This window comes from Podarcis melisellensis, assembly GCF_964234715.1.
Source record: "Podarcis melisellensis genome assembly, chromosome: 7".
NCBI classification, from domain to species: domain Eukaryota; kingdom Metazoa; phylum Chordata; class Lepidosauria; order Squamata; family Lacertidae; genus Podarcis; species Podarcis melisellensis.
The window spans coordinates 702,739-715,171 of NC_138539.1; the positions used below are offsets into that span (position 1 = coordinate 702,739).

At 52.8% G+C, this 12,433-nt stretch overlaps 2 protein-coding genes across 7 annotated transcripts in view; both read left to right on the forward strand.

Moving 5' to 3' along the window:
* The first annotated feature begins 1,784 nt into the window (after positions 1 to 1,784).
* On the forward strand, positions 1,785 to 7,015 carry MAF1 (MAF1 homolog, negative regulator of RNA polymerase III). The gene is made up of 8 exons (XM_081917962.1): positions 1,785 to 1,936; positions 2,958 to 3,101; positions 3,237 to 3,365; positions 3,838 to 4,003; positions 4,536 to 4,657; positions 5,128 to 5,247; positions 5,378 to 5,503; positions 5,726 to 7,015. Exons 2-8 carry the CDS (start codon positions 3,019 to 3,021, stop codon positions 5,745 to 5,747), a joined length of 768 nt encoding a protein of 255 aa, XP_081774088.1. The 5' UTR covers positions 1,785 to 1,936; positions 2,958 to 3,018; the 3' UTR covers positions 5,748 to 7,015.
* A 3,058-nt stretch (positions 7,016 to 10,073) lies between these two features.
* The window catches only part of LOC309373975 (uncharacterized protein), a 43,188-nt gene continuing 40,828 nt past the window's right edge, over positions 10,074 to 12,433 (forward strand). For 5 of the 6 annotated variants that reach the window (XM_081918631.1, XM_081918634.1, XM_081918633.1 and 2 more), the window contains exons 1-2: positions 10,200 to 10,310; positions 11,666 to 11,859. In XM_081918631.1, the coding sequence (XP_081774757.1) occupies positions 11,838 to 11,859 (22 nt within the window). In that variant the 5' untranslated portion in view covers positions 10,200 to 10,310; positions 11,666 to 11,837. The other variant, XM_081918632.1, reaches the window with a different exon arrangement.

The window sequence follows — 12,433 nt, forward strand, 5'->3', positions numbered from 1 at the left end:
ACATTGCAACTTACTTTCTGTCTGGGAACCATGCCAGAACAAGAAATTGAAACATATCTGAACACTCTGAAACCCCTTTCCTGGGAAGAGTCCAATAGTCCCAAGACAGCTTTCTGTTCATGCTCAGAGGGACTCCTGAGGGAGGAGAAAGGAGGAGGGAACTGGAAAGGGGTATATATGCTTGTGCACATGACTGTGAATTTCGTGCATGCTTTTTGTGACTTATCACACTTGCTCCTTCTACTAGTTCATGGATGGTAGAAATAAAACCTTTTTCTCCGAAACTATTCCTTGAGTGTCTGTTGACTCCCACTTCCCTTTCCCAGCCGCAATATTTTTCCCACCCGAGGGCAAAGCCTCATAAGGCTACACAACAACACTCCTTTCGATGAATTTGCACTGCTTTTGCTGTGGAGATATCCTAGGTTGGTTTTAAATTATTCTCATCTGTCTTGTGGCTGCTTCATATGGAAAAAGCAGCGAGCAATTTTTAAAATGAAATCAAATGAATAATCCTGGTCAATTAAAAGATTGCCTGAAATGCTTGGCCTTCCCAGAAGGAAAAGAATTGCGGCTGCATTGGAGAAGCAGGTCCCGAGGATAGAACTTTCTTTATGTATGCCACAACAGCAGCAAGAATACTCATCGCAAAGTATTGGAAGACACAAGAACTGCCCACCTGGGAAGAATGGCAGATGAAGATGATGGACTGTATGGAACTGGCTGAGATGACTGGCAGAATCAGAGACCAAGGAGAAGAGTCGGTGGAAGAAGAGTGGAAGAAATTTAAAGTTTATTTACAGAAATATTGTAAAATTAAGGAATGTTAGAAAGATGTTGGAATAAAACTATGTGGTTTTAGCAGAAAAGATATAAAGGACTAAGTAAAAAGAGTTGATGGAAGAAGAGAAATTAAATTACAGTATATTAAGATGGGAAGGATTTGCTGAAATATCTAACTGAACTAGAATACAAAAATTGGAGGTGTGAGGTGGTCAAGGAAGTACGGTAAGTGAATGAAAGCAAGTAAAGGGTTTTTTATGTTTTCTTTTATTTTTTTATTGCTTTTGTATTGTTTTTTATTGTATTGTCTGTTTTTTACTTATATCTTTTCTTCATTTGTTTTTTCTTGTTTTTCTGTAACCTTTAAAAAAAATCTTAATAAAAATTTATTAAAAAAATAAAATAAAACAAGCTATAGCTTAGGGCCCCACTTTCTTGGGGGCCTCGGGGGGAAAGAACTGGATGTACATTTCCAAAATATAAAATAAAAAAAAGTAAAATAAAACCTATATAAAAAAAGAGAAGCAGGTCCCGATTCCGCAGCTGGACCCGCGCGGCCTCTCTCCGACGCGCCCCCGCCCTCTGGGAAAGGGGCGTGGCCTCCCCGTTGAGTGACAGCTGCCCCGCCCCTTCTTTGTTCCCCGCTCGGCTCGACAGCGCCTTGAGGCGGCCGCCAATGAGAGCCCGGCTCTAGCCCAACGGGTGGGGCTGGACACATGCCGTTGATTAGCGTGCAGAGGAGCCACTGGGATGCGTCAGCCCGAGTGATGGGCACACGCTTGGTCCAATGGAGATGAGGGATCTGGCTGGCGCCCAATGGCTGCCCGCGCGGGGCGGAGCCGCTCGCTCTTGTTGTCGTCCTCTGCTCGAAGCCCGAAGAGTCAAGTCGGTCGCTTCGCCTGACAGGAAAGAAGGAAGGAAGGAAGGAAGGAGGGAGGGAGGCCGGGAGAGCGACTCCGCGTCGGGCGCTCGACTAGCAAGCGGGGCCATGGCCGGGTCTGCGGGGCCCCTGAGGGCCGCCGGGCGGAGACGGGCCCAGGCGGCGGCCGAGGCGACGGCGGCTGAGGCGGCCACGCCCGCTTCGAGTTCCCCCCGCGGCCTGCGCTGCTCGACGGCGCGCAGCCCCTGAAGGAGGAGGAGGCGGCGGCGGCAGGTGGGTAACGGGGCCCCGGGGCCTGTCCGGGCCGCGAGGGGCGGGACTGCGCTTCCCGGCATGCCCCGCGCGGGGGCCGCCTCGGCGGGCGCCGTCCTTGGTGCCGCGGGGCATGATGGGAAGCCGAGTCTTTCGGCAGGCGGGGCGGGAAGTGGAGTGGGAGGCCCGTCTCCTGCGAGGGGGGGGGGGCGCCCCCGATCTGCTCTGGGTCTTGGGCGCTCATCCTCTGCCCTCCGCGGAGCCGAGCCGCGTTCCGCCCCCGAGGCTGAAGCACCCGAAGCTCCTCGCGGGGCCTGGCCGGTCTTCTGAGCCCTGCACCGCGGGGGTTGGACTAGATGACTCTGGGGGTCCCTTCCAACTCCCCCGTCCTTCTGTGTATCCTCTTTCCCAGCCAGACGTGACTTCGGGACTAGGGTTTGCCTCTCACCCGGGCTATGCTCGCCAGCGTCCGAGAACGTTTCTCGTAAACCACGTTTCCCTTAGAAAATCAAAACAGCAAGGACCCCACAAAATCTCCAGGAGGATTCTTTGGACACATTTCTAGGTTCACCATTTGATCGTGTGACCTTTCTCTCTTCTCTTTTATTGCTGTCACATCCGCTTTCTTCTTAACCTCACGGTTCTCAGATAATTTTCCACCTGCCTCCTCCACAGAGACTGTTATTTTAGTTAACGTAGATCTGGAGGCCAAGTGCAACTGAGTGCATGGAATTATGGTTGGGTGGCATTTTGGGAGTTGAAGTCAAGATGGGAGGTGTCAAGGCTTGGGTATCGCAAAACTCTCCCCTTTTCCACTAAAGTATTTCACAGGTGCTGACTAGAGCTGGGGGGGGTCATCTGCATCCCTGTATGAGCCATGCCTTGCTGGTCTTCCAGAGCCAGTGCCGGCCTCCTTCCCTGTCTGCTCTTTTGGTATGCTTTGAGTATAGTGTCCCCTTGTGGGTGGGCAGCAGCAGATCCCAACGTCTTCTGTTCCTCAGAAGTGTCTATTAACAGGCCCTTCTCTCTCTGTCACTGCCAGGAAGTTCCAACCTAGAAGCGGTAATACTGAGAATTTAGTCCAGCGCCAGGAGGTACAAAAAATGAAGCTGTTGGAAAACTCAAGTTTTGAAGCCCTAAACTCCCAGCTGACGGTGGAAACGGGAGATGCACACATCATTGGCAGGTGAGCGGCAAGGCAGCTCCTGAACTGGGCATCTTGCCATGTGGCCCCAAGAGTGCTTTTCTGCAGCTCAGAGGCCTCTCCAAAGTGAGATACGCCCCCCACCTCCCCAGCTGAGTCTTGCCTGTCTTCCCTCAGGATTGAGAGCTACTCCTGCAAGATGGCCGGGGACGACAAGCACCTCTTCAAGCAGTTCTGCCAGGAAGGGCAGCCCCACGTGCTTGAGGCCCTGTCCCCACCTCAAACCACCGGGATCAGCCCCAGCAGGTATGTGCTGTCTCTTCCTCGCCCCACACAGACGAGGCAGAGCTGGCTCATCATCACCAGCTTCACTTGGCCTTGCAGGTCGGTGGGCTGGCTAAGAGTTCTGTAAGCCAGGAGAGTCTCACCGTATTATAATAATAATTATTGTTGTTGTTGTTTGTTTATATCCCACCCACCTGGCTGGGTTTCCCCAGCCACTCTGGGTGGCTTCCAATAGAATATTAAAAATATTGCCGGGGGGAACTCAGAACTTCCTGTTCTCGGCTTGCTGGGGCCAATGGGAGTTGGGAGTCCAGTAACACTGGAGTCCCCCATTCTTGGTTTAATGCTACATGAAATGCTGCTGCTGTTCTCTGGAGCATCCCAGGCCCTGCCCTTTCTCAACTGGTGCTTTGAGGCTGTTGTGTCAAGATCATTCTGCACAGGCTTCCTCCAGGCAGAGGTAACTGACCACATCCTGTCCCTTGTGTGCTAGGCTCAGCAAGAGCCAAAGTGGCGATGAGGAGGGCCCCCTCAGCGACAAATGCAGCCGCAAGACCCTCTTCTACCTGATAGCCACCCTCAACGAGTCCTTCCGTCCTGACTACGACTTCAGCGCTGCCAAGAGCCACGAATTCAGCCGGGAGCCGAGTCTCAACTGGGTAAGCCCCCACCCTGCTATGATGATCTGGCCTTCAGGCCCCACACAAGTCAGCAGATCTCTTGGCCCTCCTTGGCATCCCGGGTCTCATAGCCCCACACGTGATAGAAGTTCTCCAGCACTGCTTTTTGCATGGATGCCTGCCAATTCTTCTCCCCCTCCCCCCCCCATTGAAAAGTGCCAGGGTCCCAGGGAGTGGCTTCTAGAGAAGGATTTCCTTCACATTGACCTAAAGGCTCCATCTCCCTCCCATTTTTTTTCTTCCCACAGAGGAAGGGGCATCTTTTGCCCCTGAGATGCTTGGGGTGGGGAAACATCCGCTTGGCATGAAACCCCTCCCTGCAGTTCTACTCAGGACCTGCTTCCTGCCTCCTAGGATTTTTGCAAACTGGTGAAAAGGGTACCTGTATGGGATGGATCAGGCCAACCCGTTGGGGACAGTGCAGGGATGGTGGGGGGCAAACGTACACAAGCGCCCCTTCCCTCTTTGCAGCACCAGGCCCTCACCAAGCTCCCCTCTGGGTCTCTTTCAGGTGGTGAACGCTGTGAACTGCAGCCTCTTTTCTGCTGTGCGGGAGGATTTCAGCGCCCTGAAGCCCCACCTGTGGGATGCTGTGGACCAGGAGATCTGCCTCTCGGAGTGCGACATCTACAGGTGGGCTCCCAGTGCTGCTCTCGGGCACCAAGGGGTGGGTGGGGGCTGCTTTGCTGGCAGCCCGCCCTGTGGAACACCCTCACATCAGATGTCAAGGGAAGAAACAACTATCTGTCTTTTAGAAGGCATCAGAAGGCAGCCCTCTTTAAGGAAGTTTTTAACATTTCATGCTTTATTGCATTTTTAATATTCTGTTGGGAGCTGCCCAGGGTGGCTAGGGAAACCTGCCAGATGGGCGGGGTATAATGATAAATAATAATAAATTTTATTTATATCCCGCCCTCCCCAGCCGAAGCCAGGCTCAGAGCGGCTAACAACAAATCCTCCTCCTCCTCCTCCTCCTCCTCCTCCTCCTCCTCCTTCTTCTTCTTCTTCTTCTTCTTCTTCTTCTTCTTCTTCTTCTTCTTCTTCTTCTACTTTTTCTTCTTCTTCTTCTACTTCTACTTCTTCTTCTTTTTCTTCCAATGTAGCTACAACCCGGACCTGGACTCGGACCCCTTTGGAGAAGAGGGCAGCCTGTGGTCCTTCAACTACTTCTTCTACAACAAGCGATTGAAGCGGATTGTCTTTTTCACCTGCCGTTCCATCAGGTCAGGGTCCCTGCCAAAGTGGCAGGTTTTGAGGCCTCCCCACCCCCCCTGCTCCCTGGGTCCCCTTCCTGGTCCAAAGGGCAGCTTGAGGCCTTGGGAGACATAATGTGGTGGGCTTCTCTTTCTGCAGTGGCTCCACATACCCTCACCCCGAAGCGGGAAATGAGCTGAACATGGATCTGAGCGAGGATGATGCGGAGGAGGAGGAGGCGGCCGGCCACCGCGACGAGGACGGGGCCAGCCTTGAGGAGGATAGGTGAGGGGGCTTGGTGTCAGAAGCCCGCTGCCCCCACTGGAGTTGGCCAGAGCTGGAAAAGGCCTAGGGATCCCAGCTGGGGACAGCAGCAACCTCTTTGTGGCCTGCAGCTCAGGTGGTGGCCCCTCCTGGGAGTGAGGTGCTGGGGGGGGGGGCTTTGCTTCTCCCTGTGGCTGGAGACAAAGGCCGTGGGGTGCTGAGGACCTCCTTTCCTGTCTGCAGGAGACAAGTGATCTGCATGTGACTTCTTGGGCTCTTTTGCACCCCCTCTGAAGACAGCTCCTCCGGCGTGTTCCCCCAGACTAGCCCGGCGTCGGCGTCTTGCTCTGCCTATTGGCCCTGTGGCTGCTGCCTGGCCAGCTGGTGCCTCCAGACTCCAGTCCCTTTGCCCGCCTGCAGGCTTTGGCACCCCTGCAGCACTGGAAACTCTGTCCGGCCCCCGAGAAGCACTTTTCTGTTCCAAGTGGCGTCAGAGCAAATGCCCTCCGTTCATCTGCAGTAGCAGCTACAGCAGCCATGGTGGGGAGGCTGCCCTTCTGGGTTTGGGGCTGTGCCTCTATCCGCTGGACCCTCTCAGACTGACCCTCCCTGGAGATTTGTCTGTCAGTTTCAAGTGTCTGTGGCCCCTTTCTGCTGACTTCCAGGCACTACAACCTGCTAAAGACTGCACAACATGCAGAAGCTGGATTTCCTGAGGATGGCATCTCCCCCTCCCTTGTTTTTGACCGCAAAAGACATTGGTGCCGAGTGTCCTGGACTGGCCGAAGTCAGGGTTTGGGCACCTTGGTGGCTTGGCTGCTTTGCTTTCCCCCAAGGGCTCATAGAGTTTTATTTTTATATTCCGGCCCAACCCTTTGTGCTCGTGTCTCCCCCGTCCAGCCAGCCTCCTTCCACCTGATGCCCACCTCTTCCTCCTTTCAGGCTCCACTCCGTGGCCCAACGGACTCATTTCTGGGTTGGTAGGAGGGAGCGCTTGGTACCTCCTCTGCTCAAGAGCTGAAGGAACATTGGTGCTGCCAGAGCAGGAGGGGGCTGCTCTCGTGCCCTTGCCATCATATTATGGGGCTGTGAAAGTGCCCCCCTTTCTCTTGCACTGACTTGGATTCCCTCCGGGGGGGGCAGGGTGTCTTGCCGTCTTTTCTGCAGTCTTGTGATCTGATTCCAGAGGGCTATGGCTGCAGGGGCCTCTATCCCTTGGCTTCTCATCTGGGCAAAATCACTCCAGGCCCACCATTTGGAGCAACCTGCCAAGAACAACAGGCCTGGTCCCCTGTTCGACGCCCCCCCCTCAAAAAAAGGTTGGGTTGAGAAGCAGCCTGCCTTTGGTCCCCTTGAGGCTTCCCCGCTGCTGCTTCCCGCTGCTTCCCTTGCCCCTGTGCTAGGCAGCAAGTGATTTTGGAACACCCCTTTGCCTCTTTCCCTTTAGATCCACTGGCTTGTTTGCCACCTCCTGTTTAATTCTGTTGCCTAGCAATTTTATTGTTGCAGTTATAAACGTTTTTCTCCCTGCGACTTGACATCGTTCTGTTTCCTCGAAGGAGCATCCGGATAGGGGGAGAGGGTGCCAGAGGGAAGGGTCTACTCTGTGACTGCCCCCCACAGCCCTCTCAGAACTTATTTGTTCCCCGGAAGCTGTAGCTGTGAGCACCACAGGTGGGATGTTGTGTGCTTCTGTGGGTCAGCCTCATCCTTCAGGATTGCTCTTGCATTTCTGGCAAGAAGAGCCTCTTGCTCTTTTTGGGGCAGGCAAAGAACAACAGAGCAAAATGATTTCTAGAATTCTCTCCCTGTCCCTGGTAAGTCTGCCTTGATATCCCAGTGGTGAATTGTATGTGTGGACAGACAGAGGGTAGTTTTGGAGGGTTGAGAAATAGCACTGTTGCCCCTGAACTGGCACAACTTCAGGGGTCTGGGTCTGGACCACAGTGTGGCTCATGGGTTGGGGTGTTGTGACATCATCCACATGCGCCAGTACTCTGAGACCTCTTCCTCCACCAACATCATGCAAAGGTCAGCCAGTCCTGGCTCACACCTTGGTAGTGGGACGTGGGGCAGTTGTATCTTCACTGAGCCTAGACAGTCAAGCCTTCAATCTAACTGGTTTGTATGTGTGTTTGTGTGTGTGTTATTTATTTAAGACAGTTATATACCATTTAATCAGTAGCATTTCTAAGTGGTGTCTAAAAACCATATAGACATTGAAATAATAAAAGTATCATAAACCAGAACACTTCCTTAAAATGCCTGCTGGGACAAGAAAGTCTCAACAAGGAGGGTGTCTGTGTAATCTGAAACCTCCCCCCCTCGCCTCCACTGCATGGGGTTACTAGGGGAGGAGCAGCCTCAGGCCAGAGCTGGAGGCCCCGTCTTCAAGAGGAACCTGCAAGACCACACCAGGAAGCCAGTGTTTTTAAAAAAGAAAAAAGGCAAAGGACCCCTGACAGTTCAGTCCAGTCGTGAACGACTCTGGGGTTGTGTTCATCTCGCTTTACAGGCCAAGGGAGCCGGCGTTTGTCCGCAGACAGTTTTTCCGGGTCATGTGGCCAGCATGACTAAGTCGCTTGTGGCAAAACCAGAGCGGCATACGGAGACACCGTTTACCTTCCCGCTGGAGTGGTACCTATTTATCTACTTGCACTCGTGTGCTCTCAAACTGCTAGGTTGGCAGGAGCTGGGACAGAGCAAGGGGAGCTCACCCTGTTGTGGGGATTCGAACTGCTGACCTTTTGATCGGCAAGCCCAAGAGGCTCAGTGGTTTAGACCACATCGCCACCCGCGTTAGCTTGTGCCAAAATTTGGATTCTAGCAAAATACACTCTGCTTTGGATTGCTTCAGTCCACTGGTGCAAACTGGGTGGGAGAGGTGTTGCCAGTGGTGACTCTCAACGTTTTGCATCTGCTTCTTCACTTCTGAGGTTCCTGTTTCTCCACTGACATTTGAGAGGGGGGCAAAGTTTCAGCACTGCAAGCATTTCAGACCAGGTCTGCCTTAATTTGTGGGACAAGGGGGCAGCTCCACCAAATGCTGGGGGGGGGGAGTAATCTGGGGGACCACTCACTAAGCCTGAGCTTGATTTAAATCTTTATTTCTAATAGGTTCTCCCCACCTTTCTACATAAATCATTATCAACCAATTAACATTGCCCTTGTCCTCCCCTATGTCTCCTGCCCCAAAACAAATGCAGGCAGGTAAAGAGACACTATGTGTAACAAACTCTAGTGGCTGCTGGGCTCTTCTGGCGGTTCCCTCGTTGCGAGAAGTGAGGTTACAGGGAACCAGGCGGAGGGCCTTCTTGGTAGTGGCACCTGCCCTGTGGAAGGCCCTCCCATCAGATGTCAAGGAAATAAGCAGCAACTAGCTTATCTTTAAAGACATCTGAAGGCAGCCCTGTTTAGGGAAGTTTTTAATACTTAATGCTGCATTGTGTTTAACACTCGATTGGGAGCTGCCCAGAGTAGCTGGGGAAACTGAGCAAGATGGGCGAGGTATAAATAATAAATTATTATTATTATTATTATTATTGGTACCCCTTTGCCTAATTCTCTCTCAAAGCCATCCACCACTGTCTCCCGGGGGAGGGAGTTCCACGGTTTAACTCTGCGCTGTGTAAAGAAGGACTTTCTGAATCGCTCAACGTTCAGCTTCCTGGGATTTCCGCAAGTTCCAGGGTTGTGAGAGGGAGAAAACCTCTCTCTCTCAACTTTCTCCATGAACTTCTGTCATGTCACCCCTTAATCTTCTTTCCCCAAAACGCTGCAGCTTTTCTTCACAGGCGAGTCTCTCCATCCTCTCCTGCTGCCCTTCAAGAACTCATTCCAAAAGGTGGGCACTGAAGGGGACACAGCCTGGCTTCCTGCTCCTGGGGCGTCCGTGAGAAGCAGCTCCTTCTCTGCTAACAATACAGAGCCCCTTTTGAATTGCACCCTCTCCCCAAAGGTGCACGGGTGTCATAGTCCGGATGCAACCTTTCTCCCTTTTCTGAGGCTCTTGAGGAAACTGACCCCTTGCTGGGGTGAGAGACGGCAACCTCTACCTCAAAGGCCTCCTTGGGCTGCAGGGTGGGGCAGTGGTTAGAGCGCCCTACCAGGATCTGGGAGAGACCAGCATTCCAATCCCTGCTTAGCTGTGAAGCTGGCTGGGCATGACCGTGGAGGTCAGTTGCTGCCTCTCAGCCTAGCCTACTTTGTAGGGTTGTTCTGAGGAGAACATGAGAAGGAAGAAAACCCATACGGGCCACCTTGAGCTCCTTGAAGGAAAAGGTGGGGTGGAAACACAATATATAAGTAAATGAATAGCAATAAAAACGTCATCAGAGAAGGCAGACCACGGCCCGGCCACCTAGGAGACCAAAGGGATGCTCACTGATCTGCAGAGCTGGGGAAAACGTAAAGTGGCCGCCCTCCTCGCCCTCCCTCTGTCCACACTCAGGAGCTTGGCATCCCTGGGCCAACATGCAAGTGCGGACAGGCAGGGACCTCTGTTCCCTCCTGAGGACTGGCATCTCATTGCACCCCCTCTGGGGGTGCCAAGCCCAGCGCCCTGCCTGGAGGGCTCCCTGCACCCACCTGCATCCCTCCCCGGCTGCGTTTCCTGCCCCGAGGACCAGGCCCGGCCTGCCCTGCTAGTCAACAGAACGCCTGTCTCCATGGCAACGAGGCTCGGCCGGCCCAGGCTCCCGCAGGCCCCAGGTAAATGCTGCCATCTTGCGAGTGGGCAGTGCGAAGCCCCGGGAGCCAAAGGAGACGAGGGGAGGCTCTCCTCCTGCTGCCACCCCTCAGGGATGGGGCTGGGCAAAAGCCTGGGCAGGTGCCAGCTCCTCCTTCCAGGCCCTGATCCTGTGCCCTTCCTGGAGGCAGCCTGAGCTGTGGGCAGCCATGGTGAGGCCTGTGAGGGTCTCAGCCGCACCACCACCCCAGCCTGAACTGTGCGGGGGGGGGGGTGTAGTGGCAGTTGTCACTCTGGAAGAAAGTGGAGTTGTCAAGAGTTTGGGCCTGAGCTCCAGAGGGTGGTCCTCCAGAGGGGTACCTGCACTTTTTTGGGGGGGCAGAGAAGCTGTGTAAGAAATGGGTGCTAGAGCTTTTCACTGAGATATCTGTGTGCACGTTCTTAGAATACACAGGTCTCCATTTTGTGGGTTTGCATGTAGCAGGTCATTGTTATTCTGAGCTCCCCTCGGATGGAAAGCGCAACTCACACATTGAACAATTGTCCAGGCTGGTTTTTACGTTGCTTTTAAATATTTGCATGTCATCATCTAACCTGCCCTGGAAAGATTCTGTCTGATGATGGGATGGATATTGATATCTTATTAAGAAACATGCATCTCTTTTACCTCGCCTGGCCTTTGACTGCTGAGACATAGCTGTCAACGTTTTCCTTTTTTTAAGGCAAATTCCCTTATTCCAAATAGGATTCCTCACAAGAAAAGGGGAAAGTTGACAGCTATGTGCTGAGATAGGACGCTCTCTAGTTGTGATTGTAATTGGTTTTAAACTGTTAAGACTGAATTTTAAATGGTTGCAATCTTCTCTGGTACCTTATGGTGAAGGGAGGGTAAGAAATAATAATAATAAATCACTATCACCATCGGGACAAAACTCATGGTGACTTTATGGTTTGTTAATGAATCTGTGGTTTAGGTTGATGTGCGATGAGACCTAGGATGGGTGGCTCTCATTAGATCTTCTCCCCAATTCCCTATGACATGCCTACTGTTGTGGGGAGAACCGAGCTGGTATGCATAGGAAAAGGCGCACGGTACAGTGGTACCTCGGGTTAAGTACCTAATTCATTCTGGAGGTCCGTTCTTAACCTGAAACTGTTCTTAACCTGAAGACCACTTTAACTAATGGGGGCTCCTGCTGCAGCCATGCCTCCAGAGCACGATTTCTGTTCTCATCCTGAAGCAAAGTTCTTAACCTGAGGTACTATTTCTGGGTTAGCAGAGTCTGTAACCTGAAGCGTATGTAACCCGAGGTACCACTGTACCTCCAATAAATATGGACTATAATTTGCAATTCTGCCTTGTCGCTTCCAACAGATGAGCTGAAAACCCTCTGCATTTCTACAGAAACACTCTCATGCTTAATGGTTACCTAGGGTGGCTAGGCTTTTAATAGCATCATTATTAAAAAAAATAATTATTATTGCTACTTTTCCAGGTTCCAGTGCGGACCCCGTGCCTTGAAAGCTGGTTCCAAGTCCAGCTTTGCAGGTTCTAAGAAGGCGTTTGGTTCCCTTTGCCCTTCAGCATCCTCTGTGTGGATGAGCTGCTCCGTTCGCCCCTGATACGAGGAGTCTGCTGTCCAGAGAAAGGCAGAACTTACAGGGATAATGGAGGCGGAACGCAGAAGCTGTAAGCAGGGTTGCATCAGGGTGGTGCGGTGTCTGTAGGAGCCCTGGGGGATCCAGACCCTGCCCCTGGGTGTCTTCACCAGCCTCATCATGCTGCTGAGCGAAGCCAGGGGTGGTCCCCGAGGGGTGATGCTCTCAGGGGCTTGTGTGGGGAGGGAGAGACCCAGAGACAAATAGGTACAAATGAGTAAGTAAAGGGTAAAGGGACCCCTGACCATTAGGTCCAGTCGTGGCCAACTCTGGGGTTGCGGCGCTCATCTCGCTTTACTGGCCGAGGGAGCCGGCGTACAGCTTCCGGGTCATGTGGCCAGCATGACCAAGCTGTTTCTGGCGAACCAGAGCAGTGCACGGAAATGCCGTTTACCTTCCTGCCAGAGTGGTGCCTATTTATCTACTTGCACTTTGATGTGCTTTCAAACTGCTAGGTTGGCAGGAGCAGGGACCGAGCAACGGGAGCTCACCCTGTCGCGGGGATTTGAACCGCCGACCTTCTGATCGGCAAGTCCTAGGCTCTGTGGTTTAACCCACAGCGCCACCTGCGTCCCCCTGTACAAATGAGTACTTCCTGTAAAAAG